Source organism: Passer domesticus, chromosome 3 (genome assembly GCF_036417665.1).
Source record: "Passer domesticus isolate bPasDom1 chromosome 3, bPasDom1.hap1, whole genome shotgun sequence".
Lineage (NCBI taxonomy): Eukaryota > Metazoa > Chordata > Aves > Passeriformes > Passeridae > Passer > Passer domesticus.
In genome coordinates this window covers 58,112,221-58,137,608 of record NC_087476.1, presented here as the reverse complement: position 1 = coordinate 58,137,608, position 25,388 = coordinate 58,112,221, and the positions used below count along the sequence as shown (strand labels likewise).

The following is a 25,388-nucleotide window of genomic DNA, read 5'->3' as shown; positions in this document are numbered from 1 at the left end:
ACTTTCTCAAGGACTCCAAACGCACAAAAATATAAGAAAATATCTGTTTCTCATTTCACATAATAATGAATAAATTATTTCAAGACTGTTTTAAGCACTAAAGCACAAATTGACAGTAATTTAAATCATTGTCACCTGACTTCCAGTTGCATCAAGCTACAAACAAGCATGATTTGCATCCAGATTATTTATGACAAGGCAGTAAGTAAACTCAGTGTCCAGGAAGTCTGACTTCATGCCAGTGAAGAAAAACACATTGCACTACGTCTCATCTCTGAAGACTTTCCTGCTTACTGATAAGAAAATTTGCTAAGATTCTAAAAGCATGAAGAAGGAGATGATTTTTTTTGTTCCCACTTTACAACAAGTGAAAGCAATAGAATTTACTTTTACCTCAGAAGCTGTGAGGAAAGCAATAAAAAGGGCAGCCTGGATGTGAATGGCACCACCACTCACAAGAGAACGGCACACATTCACGGGTCTTTTTGCAGTAATGGCACCTTTTTTTGCACTTTGTGGTACCACTGAGACTTGTATTATTAGAGCATGACTTTAAGAGCCTCACAGCAATACCAGCTAACACAGTATCACCTTCCCACCCCACTGTGACAGTTGTGCCCAGCACAGCTGCTTGAGCAGCTGCACTATGAACGGGGTCAGAGAAAATACTGTAAAGTTCTGAACATCCTTCTTCTAGTTTGTAGTACACACAGACTGGAGTAGGCAACACCTACACTGATAATGCCCTCAACCACCCTGTACCGTGAAACCTTAGCCTTGCTTTAACACTTTAACAAGATGTGTTAAAATGTTAATGCACATTGTTCAGAGAGCAACATCCTGGAATGCAATCCCACTAAATTTTGGGGTTTTTTTGTGAAAGTAAGAGTGAAGAAGTCAGAGATTAAATAATGCAAGCTAGAAAGATGCTGGGCAGATTCTTAAAAATTAAAGCTTTCTGGAGGGTCACTGCATGGAATCCCCTTCTAATGATATCAAGCAAAAAATATTAAAAATAAATCCTTGAACTTGACATTTAAATGTAATAATATCACATTACTAGTGGCGCCAAGAGAAGTTTAGCCAAAGTTTTTGGGCTTTATTTCCTTTTTTTGGAAAAAGAGTACACAAAAAATGGATTGAAGTGTCTTATGACATTAAAAAAAATCTACTGAAGATTATTCACTTAGTGTATTAAACACATACAATTTTTATAAGGTGTTTTATAAACTTGTTAAACAATGTCTGCTCTGAGAGTATGTAAAATGGATAGCCTTTGAAATAAAACTTTGTATGTACTGAAAAGATACTTACAACAGCTAGCATCATTAGCTTACTCTAATCAACAGAGTACCAGCACAATAAAGAGTCAATTACTTGGCTTATAAAAATTTACTGCATCTACAAATTCCTTCCAATTACATCAAGTGTACCAACTAAAGAAAGAAACAGAAAGTGGACTTTTCTTAAGTCAGCAACGGTTTGCAATAACTCCCCTCTTGTCACCTGATGAAAAGCACCAGGACAGAGCTGCCCAGCACAGCATGCTCTCAGCATCGAATGTGACATGCTTATTGGGAGTAGCAAAGAAAGCAATCGACAACCATGAAGTCCAGACGTGAAAAACAAACTTGAGAAGAGCTTTACTTTAGCATTCCATAGATCTACTCATGTTTCACTTGTCTTCTGACTTCCAGTAACCTCTCTCTTGAGCTGAACACAAAGTGATTATAGAGATGCACAGGGTAATCTGTTGAGTTGTATAGTGCAATAATTTCTGACAGCTCAGGCAAAGCCCCGAGTTCAGAGAGCCACAAGACCCTACAGTTCCAGGGGCACAGCAGCTGTGATGATGGCACATTCTCTGTGCCCCAGAGTGGGTGCTCCCCACGCAGGAGCTGCCTGCAGCCCTCCTCAGTGGGCCACTCCTGCTAGCAGCAGGGCCAGGGGGAATAGTGTTCCCAGCAGGGAAACACTAAGAAGCTGAGGGGACAAACAAGTGCAAACCATGCAGTGGCAGCTGCAGCATTGCACTTAAAGTTCAGCAGCAAAACTCATACCAAGAACTCAAAATTAAAGCAGAAAAGCTGAGTTATTGGTACGTAGCAACAAGGCTCAGGAAAGAGAGAAAGGAACAGATGAGCTAAAAGGCTTAAGTTATCTAAAACCTAATGAAGGTCTGTGATTCACTTGGATATCTGAAACTGAAGCAGGGAATGCCTTCAGTTAGGGAGAGTTCACAACAGGATTCAATGGTTAAACTTCATTTATATTTTCTTTAAAGCAGACTGTCTGCATCACTGTTACCTGACACTACTCAAAAGGCACAGCACGATGCCATTCCAGCTGAAAAGCAAGCAGAGAAAGAGGCAATGTAGGGTAGAGAGAAAAAGTAAGGTTTAAAAATAATTTTTAAAAGAACACTTTGAGAGGTTTTTTTTTTTTTCTTTTGCCTTGGCTGTGGCACATGGTCACACAAGTAATTGGATCTACACAACAGATTGGTTTCTCACTGCTGGCTGTCCCAGCTCACCCTCTCCTGCACCAGCTCTGGTGTTTTTGTGACTCTGGGCTGAACTGCTTCTGTGTTAAGTCAGCAGAAAACTAAGCCAACAAAAAAGGCAATAGGTTTCTGCTGGGATGTCATGCAAAAACAGTTGAGCACAGGCTGAGAAAGGAGACAGGCTTAGCTGCCCTGGCAAAGCAGGCTCAGTCTGGCCAGATAGTGCATCCACAGTAGCTTTACTGGCACTTGAAAGCTCCAAAGGAGGCTTTAATGCTATAAATATTTATTTCAGCAAAAACACCATCTTATGTGGCATTATCTCATCTTCCCCCTGTCACACAAAGCTGTTTGCCCAGACACTGTCTGATGAGGGGGAAGGAAAGGGCTTTTTTTTGTTGTAGTTGTTTTCAATGGAGACCAAGCCTCCAGCTCAGCTTGTGACGTGGCCCTGTGAACAGGTGTGCTGGTGAAACAGAGGGGCTGCAAAGGGCTGGAAACCGGCAGCTGCAGGAAGGAGGGTGCTTAAAGCAGGACAGAGAGTTAAAAAAGTGTGTTTGTAAAACTGTGTTGCAAATGCAAGCCATGCTATTCTCCTTAGTACTGCCCACACACGTAACATGAAATTCTAATCTAAGATAAATATGGTGTAAGTGAAAAAAAAAGAATAAATAAGAAATAGAATATAAACACTAAATATATAGAACAATAAATATATTAATTATATATTTTCTATATCATCATCCCATCTCACAGAGAGTGAGCTAATGTATGTACATTAAGATATTTATTCTACTATTCAGGAAAGTAATTTAATTGCAGAATATATCACAGATTTCTAACGTTCCTGCTTTGGATGCAGCTGAGAATAATCTCATAGCCTCAATGTCTCTCCCAGCCACATGGTCCTGCAAGATACCTTACTCTATTCCTAGCACCTTTTGAATTCTTTCCTGAGCTTATGCAACTAAGTGACATGGCAGGACTGTACTGTAATCACTCATACAAGATTTACTGAGTGCCAGATCTAATGCACAAGAACACTCCCAAAAGAGAAATGTGGAACAGTGAAAACTTCTACTTTTAGCAGGAGTGAATAAACTTACTCAGCTACTTCCCTAACTGCAGCATAGCTGTCCTGCACTCTGGCTGTCTGAATTAGCTACAGGATCAGCTTTCCCCTTGGAATTTCAATGGCCATAGAAGGCTCAGGCAAACTCCTGTGAGTAGAAATGCAGTAGAGTTTCTTGCTACCTTTGCTGTACAGATTCACAAGGCATCCATCTGTATGGATGTCACCTCAGCGTGGGCTGGTGAGCACTTTGTAGCTGTCATCTTAGACTTCAGTTGTGTAGGGTAGGACAGGACAGTATTTAATAAACCAGTATAGTCTCTGCCCACGTGCTCTGATTTGCTACCAGAAAAAATGTATTTTTTTAAACCATAAAGCTTATGGTAATTACAACCATTAGAACAAATATTTACACTTGTGACTACCTGCAAAGTTTATTTAAGTAGGCCACTCTAAGAACTATTGCTTTTAATAACCTAACAAAGGACTACAAATCATGCTGAAGTTCCTGGCTCTGCAGAGAAAAGGCAGTCTTATTCTGAAGCCAGTTTCATGGGGATTTGTGTTCTGTGGAATAGAATCTGAACAAGAGCCTTTAGCTGGCAAAGCACAAAGGTTTTCCTATATTGAAGCTACGCTGCTTTGTCTCCCAGCAGAGAAACTGGAGCCAAAGACAAACAAAGCAGAAAAGAGTGTTAAAGACAAACAGGTGGATGAGACTGAAAAAGGCACAAGAAATGCAAGGATATGCACTCTGTGCCTGAGGGACACACTCAATGGAAGGGAATCCAAATCTAAGGCAATACATTTTGGACTCTGAAACCTGGATCAAGACTCAAGACTGTTGCCAACATGCTTTCATTCAATTGATACACAATGGACTCCTCACTTGAAAAGACTGCACACTGCAGAAACAGTCACTTCACATGGCTAATGAAAAATATTAGCTACCCTAAATCCTTTTGTTCTTTATTCCACAATGCCATGTAACAACAAACATGGCCCAATGAAATAGGAATTCAACTATCATTAAATAAATGTATTCAGAATGCGAAACGTTTTTCTTTGAATGGATGTTTGATTAATGGAGGGAAATAAACAGACCTTTAAGCTGTACAACACTGCAAAAAAATCCTTTCCTATATGTATGTATGACACAAGCATATACATACACATTTCTCTACTAGTTTAAGGGTGCTAGCATAATAAACCTCACGTTTCACATTGCTGCTTCTTTTCAAGAGCATTGTTCCACAGGTACTCAAACTCGTTCCAAAGGTACTTGAACTTCAGCTTTAGGATTAATGTAATCCAACCTGGGTGTTCAGGACTCAGAAGAGAAGTGCAAAGGCATCACTACTGCAAAGCTGCAGTGCTCCTTTTATTTAATTAATTCTAAAGTTTAAACACTCGCAACAATTTTTATAAAAGCCAGTTCATTGTTCAGCCACAAGTTTATTTTGCCTGCAACTGTAAGCTCTGTGTGTCTGTTGTTGCTTGTGAAGGCTGAATTCCTAATATAAAAAGAGTCAGCCCACTCAAATGCTTTCATGGGAACATAAGGGCTTCACGGTGAGGTTTGACAATGCAGCTGGACCAACCGAATGGCTCACAGCCACCAAAATGAGGCAGCATTAATCTTTGCTCTACCACCTTGCCTCTGCACTGGCTCAGGGACATCTGACCTCTGATTTGGCTGAGTTTACTGAACTGGTAGAGAAATAATTCATCAGGAAAAAAAGAATGGTTTCTGTTGGTTTATCAAGTGAGGCCAGATGAATGCTAACAGAATGAACAACAGGACACCTCTTTCAATGCAATCCAGTCATTTGACTAGTTCAGCCACCTTGTGGAGTGAACAGGTCACTTGTGAGTCAAACATGGTGACAGGACCATGGTGACAGGACTTGAGAAAAAAGGCAGGGTAAGAGAAGTAGTGCTTTTGGCTAATTACACATTCATTTTGGGATTATTTTATAATTATATTAATAATGAAGTAGCATTCTTACCTTTAATGGCTAATTTTTCCATTCATTTGCATCATTGCCAATTTACAGATCATAATACAATAAACTGAATATTTACTTACCTACAAATCCTTTCTCTCCAACTAATTTAAGGGCAATTTTATCTGCCAAAACAGAAGAATTTCCATGTGCAATGTTAGCAAAAGGTCCAGCATGAACAAATACTGGCGTACCCTGGATAACAAAAAAAAAAAAAAAAAGTAATTCAATGTATAGACATCATGGTTTAACCCCAGCCATGGGGGGTTAAACTAAGCCCCACACAGCTGATTACTCACTCCTCTATCAGTGGGATGGGGGAGCAAATCAGGAGGGTTAAAGTAAGAATTCTCATGGCTTGAGATAAAGACAATTTAATAGGTAAAGAAGAGACTGCACATACACGACCAAAGCAAAACAAGGAATTCATTCCTGCTTCCCATGGGCAGGCAGGTGCTCAGCCCAGGAAAGCAGGGCTCCATCCTGTGTAATTGTTACTTGGGAAGACAAATGCCATCACTCCAAATGTCCCCCCTTCCTCCTTCTTCCCACACCTTTGTATGCTCAGCATGATGCCTTATGGTTGGGAATAGCCAGTTGGGGTCAGCTGTGTCTGACTGTGTCCTATTCCAATGTCTTGTCCACCCCACAGCCTGCTTGCTGGTGGAGTGAGAGACAGAAAGGCCTTGACTCTGTGCAAGCCCTGCTCAGCAATTACAAAAACATTCCTGTGTTATCAACACTGTCTCCAGCACAAATCCAAAACACAGCCCTGTACTAACTGACATAAGACAATTAACCCTATCCCAGGCCAAACCAGCACATTATGTACAAAACTCAATAATTTTTCAGACTTATCGAAGTCACATATAAATCAAAGCACATTTAGCAAGGAAGTGCTATTAGACAATTTAGAGGAACATCTCAGGTGCTTGAGACCTCATTTGCAGCTTCATTCCTAGAAAAGTAATAAACAGTAGTGCACACCTACACAAGTTCCTCACCACACCTGGTACTAGTTCATGTTTCATATTTCCACAGCTCTAACTCTGTTGTGTGCTGTTCTGGCACACGTCCTGTAACAAGCACTCAATGCAGCACTGCAGATACACAGCTAAGAGCCCAGCTCCAGCCCTGGGTGCTTCTGTTTTCCTGCAGCCATTCCTGCGCTGGCAGAGGAGTCAGCAGAAGCTGTGAGGGACCTAAGTCAAGGGTGATGGAGCTGGAGAGGGAGATGGCAAGAGATATGCTGGGATGCAGTGGGGATACTGACACAACGGCAAACACATTCACAGCTGCTGGAAGCCCAGGTGCAGAACTGAATTCTTCTGCAATAGACACCATGCATTTGTATTTACACAGAGAAAACTGTCGATTTTCTCTCTGTAAATACAAATGCATGGTGTCTATGTCTAGTGGCTGAGTCCTTGCCTCTCCTTTCTCTGGTCGAGATTGATTTTCCAATCTGAACCAGAGAAAGGAGAGGCAAGGAGTAAGCAAATTAGCTATGTGTAAGGAATTTGTGAGGTAGGAAGCAGTTCTCAGCTTCCCTCATATTTTTGGCAGGGACCCAAAAGAAAGGAGAAATTAGAAAATAAGCATCCTCAGAAAGGATTGAATTTACATTAACTGCTATTTTTTCTCTAAAACAAAATACATGATCAGACAGAAGAATATCACTTCAGCTGTTCTGCTACAAAATACTTATGCAAACAAATGCCCATTGTTGTGTTTATACATCTTAAAGTGCCCAGCTGGTTAAAGAAAAGGTAGGCAGACAATTTCACATCAATATTCTTCTCACATTCTGTACTAGGAGATACTGCCAGCCCTCAAAATTTCAGGAAACCTACCAGGCAACCTCCTTCAAGTTTTGACCAGAAACACCACTTAAGGAGGACAGTGTTCTACAGATCAGCTGCAGGGCACATCTAATAGTCCCCTGAACCACAGCTTGGAAACTGTTAACCATAAAATACAAGTTGCTTCTTTCTTCTCCCTTCCCCCAGCCACCAATGTCTTAAGGAAACAACCTACATAGGAAAATCTCTATTTCACTACTGTAATCTAAGTGATGTTTTACAGAAAACATGGACATTTTAGTAATGATGACTAGAAATCATATATGAAAATGATACATCAACAAAAAGCATCCCTTCTTTATGCTTCCTTTAGAAGTAATAGCATATAATTGTTTTGTTCAGAGGAAAGACAACTTTTTAGCCACTGCCACATGCACACAAATGGGTGGGGGCTGTTCTCCAGGAACAGCCCAATTGAGCTACAACTCAGATGACTCTGCCTCCTACATATTAGAGTAGAAACAGGAGCCAAAAAAGTAAACAAAGGAGAAATCATGCCTTGTAACAAGATAAGTGATTTAGATCACTATAATCATGACATAGTGCTTACTTAGGGTTAGCTGTTTTCCTTGTTTTCTATCTGCTAATGGACACATACTGCAAAATCAACTGAGATTTTACACAGGTACACAAAAACTTAACTACATGTGCCTTCAAAGCTTCTTACTTGGGCATCAGACTAATAGGTGCCACATAAAATATGTTATCCCTGTCCAAAGAGCTTGTAACAGAAAATCAAATGCAAACAACTTTCACCAAACAAAGCTGAAGCTTTACTTCTACTTTAATCCAGTATTTGGCATTCAAATAAGTAGCACCACAAATTTTCAGCTACCAGACTCAGATCCATAAGGTTTATTCCAATTTGCCTTTTATTACTCAGTAAGACTAATTTTACTCTTCTAACCCCTAATTTCTTGTGGCAAGCAATTACAGGGCTGGTCTTATTAAAGCCCAGAGCATGCACTGGGCAGATGTGATGGATGGACCCACAGCCACTGCCCGTGACTGGGCAGCCCAGCACACACTGCAGCAGCTATGCAAAGAGAGGTGCCAGAAGGGTCTCCTCCTGCATTCCCTGTGCTACTGTGCTTCCAAGAGTTCATCCACGCAACATGGATAGGAAGGGAATGTGGACTGCAGGATCCAAAATCCAGAATATTGGAAGTCAAGAGGCTCCCATGGCTAACTGGAAATCCAAACATGCTATTAAATCACTGGCATAGACAGATGCTCCCCTGGAGCTCTGAAATCCACCAGAAGGAAAGGAAGAGCAATTGGAATGTTTTTTTACAAGAGCAATCCTGAAGAAAAGTACAGTCTAGGTACTGAAGAGAATGAACTCCAGCAGGACCTTGGGAGCCTCAGGCACACCTTGGAACAGGGACAACAATGTCTCCTCAGGCCAGCTTTAGTGACTGTGCCAGTCCATCTGTCCCACTTATTTTTTGCTACACTCTTAACAAACTATATGGAGAACCCAACAGTGGCACAGGGATGCATTCTGCTGACTGTTTTCAGTACAGAAAATATCATTATCCAAGGTTCAGTAAAAGAAAATAAACCCAGAATGTCAATAAATATCTGAAGCTATCTGGCCGCTAGAAGGATGTTTATAATACTTATTACCATTCTTCTCTCATCTTTACCATGAGTGGCACTTCAAAAGTAACACAACAAACCACCCCAGAGCAGCCAGCCTGCAACTACAAAGGGCTGTCCCATAGAGCAGCTGCTCTGTTACGCGTGGTATAAATAAATGCTAAGCATTAAGGGATCAGTCGACAGGGGAACAAATCTGTCATGAGAAACATAGATAAACACTATGAAATCATTATGTACATTCCAAACAAAGTAATCTCAATTCTACAGCACGGGATGTAAGTAAGCTCCACTGAAGTCTGTGGTTATTGCAGATGGAGTGCCCTGTGTCTCCCATTTTCAGATTTTTAATGTCATTCCTGCATATAAAACATTGTCAATCACTAACACTTTCAGGCAGAATTTCTGGTGTCAGAGTAGCAGGACTGTGACGGAAAGCAACCCACCAAGAAACCTCTTTAAAAACCAGCAAATTAAACCACACATCAATTCACATATGAAAAAAAGCACTGACATAAGTTGCCAGTTCAGTTCCATGCAGGGCTGACATTTGGTCACTTTTGATTTATGACCTTCTAAGCCTCTCCTCCAGTGCATGCAGACATCCATATAAAGTTGGTGCAAATCTACCAGGCATGTTGCTCTTCTCCCTTTTCACAGGCCCTTAGAAGCAACTCCACAGACTTCCATGGCTTAACACAATTCCCATCTACAGGCTTGTGGCCAGATCACAGAGGAGCACAGCTCCACTGGCTGCTTCTATATGGCTACTATCTCTGCAATGGCTCCTTCCACTCACTGCTACCCACAGTCACTGTGACTTACAAATTATGCCAAATCAACTGTCAGCTGATTGTCAGTTGTCATCCAGAGCTCCTGCTCTCCCTTATCCAGCAGTCTTTTTGCCATTCCCCAAAGTAGTCTGGAAGATCTGCTTTGGTGAATAGTTTTGTCCCTAGTTGCCAGACAGGTCCATGGCACATTCTGAGCTGCATTTATACTCTCTGTAATCACATTATTCTGTTTTTTCACCTATATGCTGTAATTTTTCTGTTGCCAAATTGTGGTCCTCACATTTTCATGAAGAACTCGTTCTCCCCAAAGGGATTAGGATTATGTTGCCCAATTACTACTGGTAACCTCTTTGGAAATTTAAGACGCTAACTTTTGGATGCTACTTACTAGGTTTATTTCAAGTGTAATGCAGGCTTCAGTTATGCTCATTTCCGATTTGCAATTCACACATTCATCAGAAAGATGGCATTACCTGTAGCAGAAGAAATACTATTACATCTACCACCCTAGGGTATACTAGGATGAGTTTGGCTTAAAAATCTATCATGCTAGAGGGCTCTAAACTAAGAAGTGGATCACTAGAGTACATTCAAGCATGCAGGGCACAATATCCTCCTTGTTCTCCTCCTTTTTCCTTTTCTTTTTTAAACTGAAGTTATTAAAAACCACACCTCTTACAGTTATTCAGATGAAGAATTAAAAATGGTGAAGAGAGCTCAAGAGCAGCAACAGCACAGGCAGTAGAGTGGGCCATTGCATCCCCAGAAAGGTGACGTGTGTCCTGGGGTGCATCAGGCACAGCATGGCCAGCCAGGCAAGGGAGGGGATTGTCCTGCTCTGCTCTGTGCTGGGGCAGCCTCACCTCGAGTGCTGAGGGGGGAGTTTTGGGTGTCACAGTGTAAAAAAAGACAGTGAGCCATTAGAGAGTGTCCAAAGGAGGGCAATGAAGATGGTGAAGGGCCTTGAGGAGAAGCCATCTGAGGAGTGGCTGAGGTCACTTGGTCTGGAAGAGACTGAGGGGAGACTTCACTGCACTTACAACTTCCTTGTGAGGGGAAGAGGAGGGACAGACACTCATCTCTTCTCTGTGGTGACCAGTGACAGGGCATGAAGCTGAGTCAGGGGAGGTTTATGTTGAATACTAGGAAAAGGCTCCTCACCCAGAGGGTGTTTGGGCACTGGAACAGGCTCCCCAGGGAAGTGATCAAGCACCAGCCTGACAGAGTTCAAGAAGTGTTTGTCTTGGGCTCAGGATGTGGTTCTTGGGGGTGGTGCTGTGCAGGGCCAGGAGCTGGGCTTGGTGATCCTTGGGGGTCACTTCTAACTCAGCAGATTCTGTGATTCTACATGAGAGCAATGACACAGCCCAAAAGGACATCAGCCAAAGCACAGCACCATCTTGGAAAATATTTGGATAAACTGGGGATCACCATTACTTGGATAGGTGACTCATATTAGCCTGCAAGCCAGAAAGTTTCCAAAGGGCGACAAAAATTCATATTTAAGACTCAAAGTGGAGGAATGGAGCATGAAGCAGTCTTCTGAGCTGCTTTGGTTTGCTGTTTTAAAAATAACTTTGTGAGAAGAATTGAGGGGGAAAATGAATCTTTGGGTAATGTGGTCAGGGTCCTGCTAACAAGCAATAGGGGTTGATGAAAATTGGCAGATGTTTCAGCCATAGCATAGATTAGACTAGAAAAGAATACCACATAAAAGGCAGGAATTTTATTGCATAGAAATGTGAATATAAAGAAATGCAGGGAGAAAATAAATGCATGCAAGTCCCAGAACCAAATGCCTATCGATCAAAAGAATCTCTTCTGACATTTATAATTGTCTTTCACAACACTGCAACAAAACCACAGTATTTTCCAACAGATATGCAAAGTGCAAATAGAGTGACTAAAGAGTCAGAATCAAAGCTACTTTGTCACTGGTGCTTAACCCACACAATGTTACCCAAGTGGTGATTATAATACTGAACCCTGGCCGTATTCTGAATGCTATGTGACCTCCAGTTTCTGCTATTCAATGTTACATTAAAATTATCACACACACACATGCATGCTTCATACAGCTACATGAAAGAACACGTTTCCTTTGCAGGGGAAAATAATTAAGATGGCTATAATAAAATAACATAGACCTAAATTCTGTTTTTCTAATATTCCACAAGACTAGGAAGCTGTCCCTGTTCAAACTCAAAAGCAAAAAGGTAGTTATCACTTCAACATGCTGTAGAAATGAGATATATTTATCAACTGGTGATTGCACTGGTATCTTTCTGCATTCTTCAATTTTTCATCATGTCAAGAATCATTGTTATTTTGTAATCATTGAAAATTCCACCTATGTAATTTTGATGGTCAAATGAAAAAAATACATACACTGATTTTTCTCCAAGTGCATTTGTTTTCAAAGATGCTTCATTATTTTCTCACTTTTCTTTCTCCTTCTCCCCTTGAATGTTACTCATCTATTTCCCATGAAAATATCAATACCAGATTGCCCAGGCACAAAGTTAGCTTGCACTAATTCTACATTCATTAAGCTTTTGGAAGAAAGCTCACTACGGTAGGTTTAAACCTCATAGCCCATCAAAGCTTCATTTAGTCCATGAAACCACTTTGGCAAGATTGGGTAGCTGGGAAATTTCTTTTGAAAATGCACAAACAGCTGAAATGACCCTCCTGTGATTTTGAATGGAACAAACTGTAATACAGATTAGAATGGCCACAGCAAAGAACCTTTTTTCCACACAAACTGCTGAGCCGCGGGAATTGTCATGAGAACATATAAAGAAATACACAAAAAAGGACACTTCCCTGCAAGAACAAGGTGGGAAATAGTAGTAAATCTGTGATGAACCTGCCTCCCATTGTGCTCAGAAGCAGCTCAACAAACACTGCAGCTTGTTTGCAACACCAGGTAAAGTTATGACTATAGCCAGATCTCAAAAAGGAAAAAACCAACAAAAACATATAAATGCTGATAGAGTTGAATAGTTAACATAAAAAAATGAATGCCTTTATGGATCAGACCCTGGCTTGAGCTTTGAAAGTCAAGCACAGTTGCTGAAGAGAAGCATGTTCAGCACACTATGGAATTTGAAAGTTGGAGAAGGGCAGGCATCATAAGCCATACTTACCTCTAATGTCTGCATTAGTGTGGGCTTAATTGCATCTTTCATCAAAACTGCCAAAGCACCAGTTACTCCCTAAAAGACAAGAGTCCACATTTTAAGGAAGTCAATTCTAAGGTGCAACATTTCCAAGTTATACTTATAGATTAAAAACCCTTTCAGTTCAAAGCAGTGCTGCAGTGATGCATAAAGACTTTATTTAAATATTACCTCAAGATTTCTGAAATTCTGTATTTACAGTGTGTCTAAAACAAAAATTATTTTATTCTGAATACACTTAAAAGGCAACAGGTAACTTCTTTGTCCTATTTCATGAAAAGATCAGAAACAGAATTAAGTGATCAGCATGAGGATATTCAAGGTAATAAAACATGAAGTGCCAATGTCCACTGAGACCTGAGAAAGCAAGAAGGCAACAGCTTGCTAAAACTGCCTAAAGAAATTACACATGTATTTTTTTAAGACAGAATCTACAGCATAAATCAATAGCTAGCCATAGCCAGAAAGAGTATTTTTCAAGACTTGGACAAATACATACATAACAAATACAGGATGAAAGCAGCCACAGAGTTTACTAGGGGCAGATAAAAAATACATCAAGATTAAAAGTTAGAGGTGCCTTACTGTGATGATGAGATCACAAGAGGAGTTGAGCAAACTGCTGCATTTGGGTTGCAAAAAACTTTCCTCTTCCCTAAAAATTCTGTTGAAGTATAAATTTCACACTGACTGACCTTAAAATAAATAAAAGTCATGACAACTCTCTACACCAAATTTCAGTGCTCATTCTAGAAAAAAAAAGGCTATAGAGTATGCACATCACTATCAGATTATATGAAGAGTTCTATCTAGAAACCACCAGCATATGTTCAAATTTATTCTTGAATTACTTTGATTTTGAAATTATGGTTTTCATCTGAAAGAACTAGATCATGGTTCAAAAAAACCACAGTAGTGTTATAAAGAGTGGCTCACAGACTTGCCAGAGAACGCAAAAAAATGAATATTTTTGTATTGAAAAGAAACATGAAAACCAAACAAAAATCCTAGCTGCTGTAAATTCTTTAAAATGAAGATTTAAAAACAGTACAATATCCAAGTTGCCTATAAAGAGATGAACAATAACAGTCAAATAAAGAAAAGCAATAAAAATAGTGCCTTTATAATTCCCAACACAGCTTTTGTCAACTAACCCCAAATTTGAGCAATCAAAGTCTGCATGAAAATTTTGATGGCAACAGATAAGACATAAAAGTATGCGATGATTAAGTACACTATTTTATAAAATACAATTTTCCCCTTTCTGAGCATCACTTCTGAGCACAGACTTCAGAGGAAAATGACACAGAATATTTGGCCTTAGATAAAACTGAATTGAAACCAAAATAGTAAAACTGGCTTCTACTGATGCATAGTAAGTGTTTCCTTGGAGGACTGTGAAGGAGAGAGAGAAGGAAAAGATTTTTCTTTGCACTCTGCACCTCCCACTATTTACAAACTCCAATGGATCCACAAGGATATGAGAAGCTGACAGCAAAACAGCATACTTTTTCATCTTCTGAATGAGATTGCTGTTTCTTAAGATGCTAATTTTAGAAGTTAGGATTAAAATGCAAGGAAACATAAGCACTCCAGCTCTTTCAAAATGGTGAGACTCCACCACATCCATACAAAGAGCCTGGTGTTATGTTGTTTATATACCCAAATACTCTCAATTCTAGAAGAGAAAAAAAAAAAAGCCAAATGCAAAACTTTACATCTGGTCTTTCAAGTGGTCAACAGCAGGAATAACTACCTGAGCAGTCATGGATCAGCCCTACTGGAAAGAAGACTTGGGGGAAGAAGTGGTGAAAAATAAAATCAGGACACTTCTCCCCCAGCCTCTTCCCCTGCTCCTTCTAGGTAAGAATGGCTCAAATCTCATCTCCTTTGCTTTCTGATGTCTTCACCAATCTGATAAAAACAGTGAAGTAAAAAGCCACTTCCTCTGCATCTGAACTTTTTGGGAGATATGACTTATGCATTATTTCGGAAACACTAAACACACCTTCTGGACACAACAACTTGTTTTATCTGAAGCTGAAAGCAAAGAAAAAAAGATGCAAATACACTAGGCATATTTTGTGCCTCCCATGGTTCTTATCCAGGTTTGGTGTCAACAGCAGTCCTTAAAAGCTAAGCAAATTTTTTTTAGGTTTTCATACCTATCTGACATGACTGAGAATGAAGTTTTCATTTCTTTGTATACTCAGTCCTCCAATTATCTAATATGCAATTCCTACAGCTTACTTCAAGTCCTGGATCTGATTCACAAAGATGTTTAAGGAATCAGGTTCCTATTTACAATTCAGAACAGGTAAACTTCTTATAAAAGAATTAGGGACTTCGACACTTACACACCAATTAAGCTTGTGAGAGCCCAAAGATCATTAGATTTCCACTAACTCACTGTCAGAGGAAAGAAGCAGGGTTCTGAATCATTTGCATACAGATGTTCAACTTTTCTGGTTCCTTCCTGGAATTGATCACAGGTATTTTTGAAAATAATGCTCCTTCCATCTATCCAGCAGCCGCCAGGGCAGGTATGCTCCCCAGGACAGCAGAGATCACAGAGCATAAAATAATTACACACACGACACAGAAAAGGCAAACTTAGATGAAAATCCAAAATACTTTCAAAGCAACTTCCAGTGGAGCAGTCTCTGAAGTCTATCAAGACTGGAAATGAAAGCCAAAACCAGATGACAAGAAAAGTGATTGAAAGTAACTACTATGAAATGAAAAAAGGCTACACAGACTGAAGAGTAGAGAAGAACCCTTTTCTTTATAAGAAAAATAATGAAGTACTTGCAACTTCCTTCAGTTGAAACTATAGTCTCTAACAAAATAATAATACTTTCTGTAATTTCAGTCCTGTAACAAAACTAAACCTTAAATCATAACCTGAGAAGAACTGCAACTCCTTTTGTTTGAAGTGAACACTGTACACAATGTTTCTCATGAACCAGAGAACAAAATCTCAGTAGCTGACAGATCATTTACATAAGCAAATATGAAGCTATTTATTTTTTTCTTTTGGTCCCAGAATTACTGAAAGCTAACAGTATGGCACAGCAAGTAAGCTGAGAAGAAGTCTTGTTAAAAAAAAATAGTGACATATTTATTTAATATTTTTCATATCTGCTGAAATACTGATCTTGGGCATATATTCCAATTTAGCTTCACACAAAAATATGGTATGTGTCCATCAGAATTCTACCTCACTGTAAGAGCCAAAAAGCAATTAAGTCTTCAAAATACTGTACAATGAGCACCACATTTTGGCAAAGAGTTCAACATATTCCATTACAGAGGATAGACATTTAATCCATTACTCTTGTGGAAAGAGTCTTCTCAATTCATGAAATATTCAATTTATCTTTTTTCTATTATTCCTAGCCTGTCTCTGCATATGGTTTGTATCTGCCAATGTGTATTTTAGGTTTTACTATTGTATTATGATAAATATATTGCATATAAAGTCAAAATTAAGAGCAATTGTATTTTTGTGAAGTACTTTGTGTGTACATCTGGAAACAAATCACAGAGAAAGGTTTAGTGGTTTTGGTTCACACAGATTTCAAAGAACTAAAGACTACTGTCAAATACTTAAACTTGTAAATTCAATCTGTGTTGGACATAAACATGAACCCCAGGATTTTTTTTAAAGATAGGTAGAACTGTCCCATTATTCAGGCTGTGTGACATTTCTCATTAAAAAAGTGCCTTTAAAGTTTCTTAAAACCACATGCAATTCCAGTTCTTTGGGCTAAAATGTTCCATGTGAATGGACTATGATAGACTGAAGCTTTTAAACTTCATATTGTTGACAAAAACAGAAGTCAAAATTATTGAACCTGGACTGAGAGCATTCTAAAATCTGGTACAGTGTTCTTCCTTTGTTCAGCTGTCTTGAGATCTTTCCTTACTGAACTTTAGAGCTTTACCTCTTCACTGACCCTGACCTGAAAGGACGATGGAAAATCAGGAGTCGAATTGCTTCACATCAAACCTCTTGATATGTGTGAAAATTTTCTCAAGAAATAATCCTTGGATTATATCAACACAGGCAGCACAAGCTGCAGGGGAAGAGGGGAAGAGTAGAGACTGCATTTATGGTCTAGAATCTGTAGCTTTAGTTGCAAGCTGCTCAAACAGACTGACCACCTGTGGGAAGAAAACAGTAAAGGAAACAAAATGCTGCACGACAGAACAGAACATATTTACTTCTTTGTACATATGAATTATGACTTGTTATGGTCTTTGATTATACTTCTCCTGCTGTTGTTTCTAGAGGATTCAGCTTCATTCAGTACACTTTCACCAGTGCAGTATGGTTATTCATTTCACTCTTTCCATATTTTTCAGTTGTTAAGCTCCCTAGTATTAAACCAGACTGAGGAATGTGTAACTCCTTATGTACTGTAAGAATCAGTTTGTGTGGACAGAGCACCTCATGAACGTTTTGCTAAGAACACAGGAATAGAGCTCTCCAAAGAGGTGCTTTACATCCTTGAACATGAAATCATATTCCTCTTATTCCCATGGTTCTAATACTCATTTTTAACACACTGCAAAACAAAAGAGGTAGGAGTTCCTGCACTTCTCAATCAGGACATACACCCAAGTCCTTCATGTGTATGGGACAGAAACCTCCAGAAGGAAAAGAATGCAGCAGCATAGCTGCAGATGCTCATAACACATGTACCTCAGACTGTGATGATTTTTCTTTCTGGGCAGGTTGGTTTTTTTTTTTTTTCTGTATAATAAAAAACACTGCTTTAAAAAACAACTAGAAACATATGTTCAGTACAAGGAAAACTATCAAATGATTGAGACACTAAGCATAGGAAGTTTGTTTTAAAAAAAGCCAAAGAAAACTGAATTAGTAACAGACATTTTGCTGAGCACTACTTTCATTTTAGGGATGCAGTGGAAAAGTTCTAAAATTCTTTTGCCTCAGTGGAAAAGCCATTTCTTTCATTCATCAAGCTCATTACCATTAAGTGGTTAGCAGGTCAAATATTTTGCAGTTCTACATAAAAGTAGTGTCAAAATTAAAATCACATACTACAAATGTGGTTTTAATTCTAACACTAAATAATTTTAAAGTATTTGCATATGCCTTATAATTTAACTTATTCCCCATTCCCCTCCATTTGGCCAAGACAAAGTTATACAATTGAAAAGCAAAAGCAAAACTTCAACAGCTAGAATATTAAATGTAGTTCTTCATGTCTCCAGCATAATTGGGAATAGATGATTTACTTTGAATTTTAATGATGACTGTACTTAGAAATTTTTAACCTTATCTTAATTTTATTCTTAAATCCAGGCACTCTAGATATCATGTTTTCATTTCTTTATTAAACTGGAATCCACTAAGGCTGTGAAGGTGCTCCTGACTTGTGGATTTGCTATCTTTGCTGACAGGGCAGGATACCCATTACTTTACTCATTCATTACTCTGTAAGTTTGAGCAGATGTTCACGAAAGAGGGAAAAACAGGACAAAACAGAGCCTGTGTGATAGAGGCAGCCACCACCACTGGGCTGGCATTGGGCTGCTCCTGGCATGCAGCTGATTACAAACAGCAGCTGATAGCTCCTGGCTGCACCAGAACCTGCCATGCACAACACATGTGAGCTTCCAACCACTGTTCAATGACTCACGGCCCAGATACAAGGGACAGTATGTGATTTAAAGGAAAAACATACTGATTTTTTTTTTCAGAAGCTGAAGTACGGAATGAGGAAACAGCAACTAGTGAAGGTAAAAAGAAAAAAAAATCTAATGGCAGATAAACCTGTCCCAAGCACTATCAGCAATCTTTGAATTAAGAACAGCTTGTTTCCATTCTGATTCAGTGGTACAGGCATTCATGTGGTAACTATCACTGCAACATCTGAGCAGACTCCAAAAGCACAGTAGCAAACATTACCAGCTCTCTCAAAGAAGAGCCCGCACTTTGACTCCCTCCAGCACTGAATTTGTTTGCCTTAAGATTTGCAGAAAATGATCCAAGTAGGTTATGGAGACCAGAGGCTTTCTGAACCAGATGTTACCAGAGTTGAAGAAATGAGTTCTACATCTTGTTCTCATTCTCAAGCAGGTTTTGGCCCAGAAGATGATCTTTCTTTGATATCTGACTGTGCTGTTCAAAGCAAAATCTTTGGCATGTACCTGCCTTTTTAATGCTTCATGAGGCAAAACAAACATATCTGAGGTTATTCACAGGTCTCTACAGCACTGAACATACCAAATCCTCTGCTGTTACTGGTTGTCCTTTCTTGTCATTAGCCACCACCATTCTTCCCAGTCTTTCTTTCATATCTTGAAGGCTGGTGGTAAGTGCCAAGATGGCCATAATCTCACTTGCAACAGCAATATCAAACTGAGCCTGTAAAGCAGAAATGAGAATCATGAACCAAATCAAAGTCAGCTGAAATACTCACGGGGGATCATCAGGAATACACTCAGGAAAGATCAATTTCACACTGGAATTCAAACAAGTTCTAAATGGTAAGTTAGCTTTTGAGATTACTTAAGACTAGAGTAACTCTATGAACTGTGGGAAGGAAGAGCTGCAAAAAGGAACCTGGGGGTCCTGGTCAATGGCAAGCTGAACAGGAGTCATCAGTGCCCTGGCAGCCAGGAGAGCCAAGCCTGTCCTGGGGACATCAGGTACAGCATGGCCAGCTGGGCAAGGGAGGGGATTGTCCCCTCTGCTCTGAGCTGGGGTGGGCTCACCTCCAGTGCTGGGGGCAGTTCTGGTGCCATGATACAAGAAAGACACAAAAATATGGGAAAGCATCCAAAGAAGGGCTACAAAATGGTGACAACCTTGAGAGGATGCCATATGAGGAGCAGCTGAGGTCACTTAGTCTGTTCAGCCTGGAGAAGAGGAGACCAAGGGGAGACCTTATTGCAGCCTACAGTTTCCTCTTGAGAGGAAGAGGAGGGGCAGGCACTGATCTCTTCTCTTGTGACAGGACCCGAGAAAATGGCCTGAAGTTGTGTCAGGGGAGGTTTAGACTGGATATTAGAAAAAAATTCTTCACCCAGAGGGTGGTTGTGCACAGAGTCCCAGGGAAGTGATCACAGAATCAAGCCTGACAGAGTTCAAGAAGAATTTAGACAATGCTCTCAGGCATAAGGTGTGACTCCTGGGGATGGTCCTGCACAGGGCCAAGTCCGACTTTGATGCACGCCTTTCAACTCAAGATATTGTATGATTCTGTGAACTTCAAACAATTTGTATTCCCTGATTAATATTCTCCATTATACTACATTTATTTGAGGACAAGTGTTGCAGACTGTTTAGCCCCTTGGCTCACATTATCTTTAGAGAAGCTCCCTGAAGGATCAAGAACTTTCTTTCTGTGGCAGAAACAGGAAATCGCCAGATGTCTTTTGAGCTTTACTGGCCTGAGCAAAGGAACACTGCATTGTGGAGGGTTTTTAATTTTTTTTTTTCTGTAATGATCTCCAACAGCTTTTTATTCTGGTTTCAAAAACATTCTTGTTACATTTGATCATTCTTTTTCTACTTAAGCTCAAAATTTAGAGTCTGTGCTGTTAAGTCTTGTACTTGACCTATGAAAACGTAAAATATATCTCTGCCCTTTGTTTTTTTAACTAAATGAACAAATATGTAAGTCAAAAAGCACCAAGAACTATATGTGGCATTAGTTCTACTGCTCTTGTAGAAACACACCCACACTGTGCAGCATTTCAGCATAATGTGAAATGTTAATAAGCAAACAACCAATAGCTTTTACTTTTCTTTAAGAGTATAGATTAGTAGCACTTGTAGTTGTAGTAATGCACTATTAGTAAACTACTACTACACAATTAGTAAAGCTCAGGCCACATGCTGTCAGAACATAAACAGAGAAGAATAGAAAAGCCACTAATGTATTATGTGATAGGAATGCAGTGTTGGCAGTGATCAAGAACTGCAATTTCTTTAGTAATCTCTCCATCTCCAGCAATTAAAGTCTACATAAAGTTTAGTAACTGACATCCTACTGCTATCTATGTAAGAAAAAAGGCCAGGACTGTTTCTATAAGACCTCTGGCAGATGTATCCCATACTAATACCAGAGGAATCTGCTCAAATTGAGAGATTTGTCTGTTTTTAAGAAACATCAACAGAGAACATACCACTCTTGTGCATTTGCCCAGTACTTTAAGAGCTTCTGCCCTTCTTTAACCCATGTTCCTGCTTTTAGCTTTTGACATCTACAGCCCAGAGCAGCCCTATTCAGGCTGACCTCTATGTACCCACTTGTTTAATCAAAACTTCTGAAGACACCTGAGCACTTTTCTGCTGTGGACATAGGCAGAGAGGCCTACATACCACAGAAAAGAAAAATAATTCTGTAACTGAGATTTTCAGCATAGTGACTCAAGTGAAATGGTGAAATTACAAACCAGATTTTCTGTATTCTTTGGAAGCAGTTCTAAATGCAATGAACTTTGTTAGCATTGTCATGACATGGATTCCACTATCTTTTCTGAATTTGAGAATGTCCTCAGTGAGTCACTGCAGCATATGTAAGAGAAGAAATAGGCCTGAGAAATCTGTGTCCAACCCATATGGTGAAACACTTCTGATTTATCAGAATGTTTATTAGAAGACCCACCAAAAAAGTTTTTATCATTGTTTCTATATAAACCCAAAAGGACAGCAAAAACATTCCAGGTAGATGCTCATAGAGTGACATAACATTTAATTGAAGAAACAGGCACAAAAGATTGCAGTAGCAGGTGCTATTTTAACTCTAAATAACCTTTATACACCTATGAAGTGCTGACAGAAGTCTTAGCTGCAAAGTCAGTTTTTTATCGATGAAAGGATCCACCCACATGGATTCAATTGCAGGATCAAGGGCATCAGTCATGGAATACTCTTCAGAAACCACAGCATCCCTGTTCATTAAAATGCAGACTTTTGTGCCTGCTGTGCTCTGCCATTTCACACAGGTGTCATTGATTTTAAGAGTGCTAGAACATCACTCCAAATATTTATAAAATGCATCTGTTAACCATGAAGTCCTATTTTCTCTGGATCTCTAGCTAGGCTCTGAAATGAGTTTTCCTAACTGCTAACTCTATTTCTTGAGTCACTAAGTCCATATTAAAATGTGAATGGATATGCATCAGTCCAACACCTCAATACTGAAAGCATTAATTTTACCTGAAAAAGTACAGAAGCAACATTTGACAGCGATATTGTCAAGTAATACTCTATAATAAAATAAGCCACATTTAACTCAGTAGTACAATTACAGTGGTGAAACACTACACAATAAGGCTGGCAGAACCCAGCTTAAGACTAATAATCATATTGAGTCACTGAAACAAATCTAAACATATGAAAAGGTCTCAAGTGTTGAAGGAACTCACACCAAATACAATATTTTGCAGTCCCAGCCCATTATCAGAAATGACTATTAGCTAATATTGAATTTCCTGTGAGCTGCAGACAGAAAAATTTCTATTTTGTGCATTCAAAACCAAAGTAAGTGAGCATTTCTAGTGGAAGGTGTCTCTGCTTAGGGCAGAGGGGCTGGAACTAGATGATCTTTCAGATCCCTTCCAACCCAAACTGCTCTAGGATTTTATGATTTCTCTTTCAAGTTCTTCTCTCCAATTTGGCTTTGCTTTACCTGATGCAAAAAATACAGCACTATGCTTTGGTCTCTTTATTTAGGCCTTTGTAAAAGGAAATGTTGAAAAAAGGGTAAAGAAAAATTAAAGCTAGGATTTCCAAAAATGTGAAAGCCTTATCTCTACCACACGAGCTGTTCACATCAAAATAGTCAGAACCTCATGTATTTCATGATCCACAATGTTAAATTACAAGATCTTCATCAAATTAAGAGCCACTCCACATCACCACAGTGAATTTACTCCTCCCGACGCTGCTGTTCCATGCTGGGCTGTTTCAGTAAATTCATTTACCTACATTACACTGGGAACACTTGCTCAGGTGGTGTTGGGAAAGTCTGGCTTTCAATTTATCAGTAAGTTCTTTAATAAACTCCCATAATCTCTCATTCAGTAATGCAGGTTAGCTTTTTACACCACTGAAAAGTACACACTCATTTGCTGAACTATCTCTTCAAGCCCACATAGCAAAAGCAAGTACATGCTCAAAGTTCTTAAAGTTCACATTCCAAAGCTGAGATGCATGACAGGGAAATGAGAACTCTGAATACAAAGCTTATTTTTAAACAATTAAAAAAATAGAATTTAAATGTAATTTGAATTATGTGTGTCTTATATAAGTTGTTATAGATATTTAAAAAAAATTAAGTCATACAAATTAACTTTATGAGGGCATAAAAGCATCTTGTCATAGGACAATGTTAAACCTCCCGACACATGCAATTTTTTAAGTGCTTTCAACACATTGTAGAATATACATTGGTTTTTGTTTCTGAAAATTCAGATTCAGTTACTCATTAACATGACCAGTTTCACTGCAATATTACTATACAACAGCAACAGACATAATTATTGCAATTCAAATATGCTGAATGAACTGCAGAAGCCCTCTCAGCCTCTAATGCAAAGTCTGTCCAGAATGTGATTTATTAATGCCTTTACATACCTGACGGACAAATCCCTTCTCCGTGTTTGCCTGCCCAACTGTTATTTTGCGCAGGAATCTGTCATTTGTATCCACCACTGAAATAAGGGAATAGCAAAAGTAAAACATGTTAACAAGGACTCAGGAATATGGGTTTTTCCAGGCATACCTGTTGTTACACATATGAGATTCAACTGCTCCAACAGCGTAACCAGATGGCCACACTTCTGCATAGCAGCATTGGCACTGACTTGGTTGCTCCCTTCTAGCTGATACTGTTTGATGACAGGTCAAAACAACTCAAATACTGTTTATTTGAACAGCATTTGAGGCTAATACATTCTTAGTATTCTGACATACTTGATCTCGTGGATAGTATTTTTTCTAGACAAGGAAAAATCAGTCTTAGTAGATACAAAGCACCAGCTCTACTTCAAGTCATCTGCTTCATCACTGACTTGTTACGAATTGATTTTAAGACTGCATGATGTTGGCTAGACTTGGTCAGATCCTCTTCTAAAGGATGATTATGCTGTCAGATTGGTTCTTCCAGACAGGTATCTTTCACACACATCACAGTAACTGACTCCACACTCAGCTGCACAGCATGAGGATGATCACCTTTGTGCCCCATGGAGCACCTGTTATGAAGACAGGCTGAGAGTTGGGGCTGCTCAGCCTAGGGAAGAGAAGGCTCTTGGAAGACATTATAGCATCTCCCAGTACCTAAAGGGTCCCAAGAGGGACTTTTTACAAGGGCATGCAGTGATAGGACAAGGGGACATGTCAATTCCTACAGAATGAAAAAACAGACCATCTTTTTATTACAGGCTCTGTAGTCCTAGAAATGCACCAAAGTTTGCACTAAACGTAAAATAAAGGGTGCAAGGTACTCTTGGTAAGTTCAGTTCAGATAACTCAATCTTCTGGTAGATTTCAGTCCTGTTCATTTATAAGTGGAGAGTCCAGGGACCTACAGAGAAAATGTCAGCACCCAAGGTAAGTGAGCTCCTTCCACTTTTCCTGCTGCTTTTGGAAATTAAAAAAATTCTGTCTGTACAGGAAAAGTTGACATAATTACGCAAGAACAAAAGGGACTTTGAATGTTAATTAAACCCCAGATCAGGGATGTGAGTGAGCTGGGAAAAAAACAAGATTTAAGTCACTTTCCACCTTCTTGGGCATTTCTCTTGGGGCTGTTGTAAATACCACACATATATATTTCCCTCTGCTCTGTCTTTAGGCCCCTAATTTCTTCAGGAATCCCATCTAAGGGATGGTGCAACACAGATTTGGCCAACTCATTTTGGCTTCTGTATATACACAGTCATACTCTAAAATACTACACTACTGGCAGGAATTGCAGAACAGAGCCTGGTACATGGAAGCTGTATCCTGGCACCAAGCTGTGGTGCCATATGGCACAGTGAAGCCATATGGCAAGCTGATTTCTCCAGCTCAGACTTCTCCCTTCTCTTCCTCAGAAGCTCAGTTTCACAACATGGCTTAAGCAGACCTTACACAGGCACTCCTAAGGGCAGGAACTTACCTTCCCACCAGCCTGACAGCCAGTGAGCTGATTTTTTATCTGGACCTTCCTCGTGAAGTCATGTAACCTAAACACCCTTACCATGAAACTGTAACTGCTCCTGCAACTCCTGGTCACTGAGACATACTTACTGTGGTCACTGTGACCAATTCTCACTGTGGTCACTCACTCTCCAAGAAGATTCCAATAGCTGCACTACGTAGTAATAAAATAAGAAA

The 25,388-nt window shown here is 39.5% G+C and overlaps 1 protein-coding gene across 3 annotated transcripts in view; it reads right to left on the bottom strand.

The window, feature by feature from the left end:
• Window positions 1–25,388, bottom strand: part of MTHFD1L (methylenetetrahydrofolate dehydrogenase (NADP+ dependent) 1 like) — a 144,840-nt gene that overhangs the window by 79,788 nt on the left and 39,664 nt on the right. For all 3 annotated transcript variants that reach the window (XM_064413316.1, XM_064413317.1, XM_064413318.1), the window contains 4 exons: window positions 23,643–23,719; window positions 19,281–19,421; window positions 12,989–13,057; window positions 5,665–5,776 (listed from right to left, as the gene is read on the bottom strand). In XM_064413316.1, coding sequence (XP_064269386.1) covers window positions 5,665–5,776; window positions 12,989–13,057; window positions 19,281–19,421; window positions 23,643–23,719 — 399 coding nt within the window. The remainder of the gene's footprint in view (window positions 1–5,664; window positions 5,777–12,988; window positions 13,058–19,280; window positions 19,422–23,642; window positions 23,720–25,388) is intronic.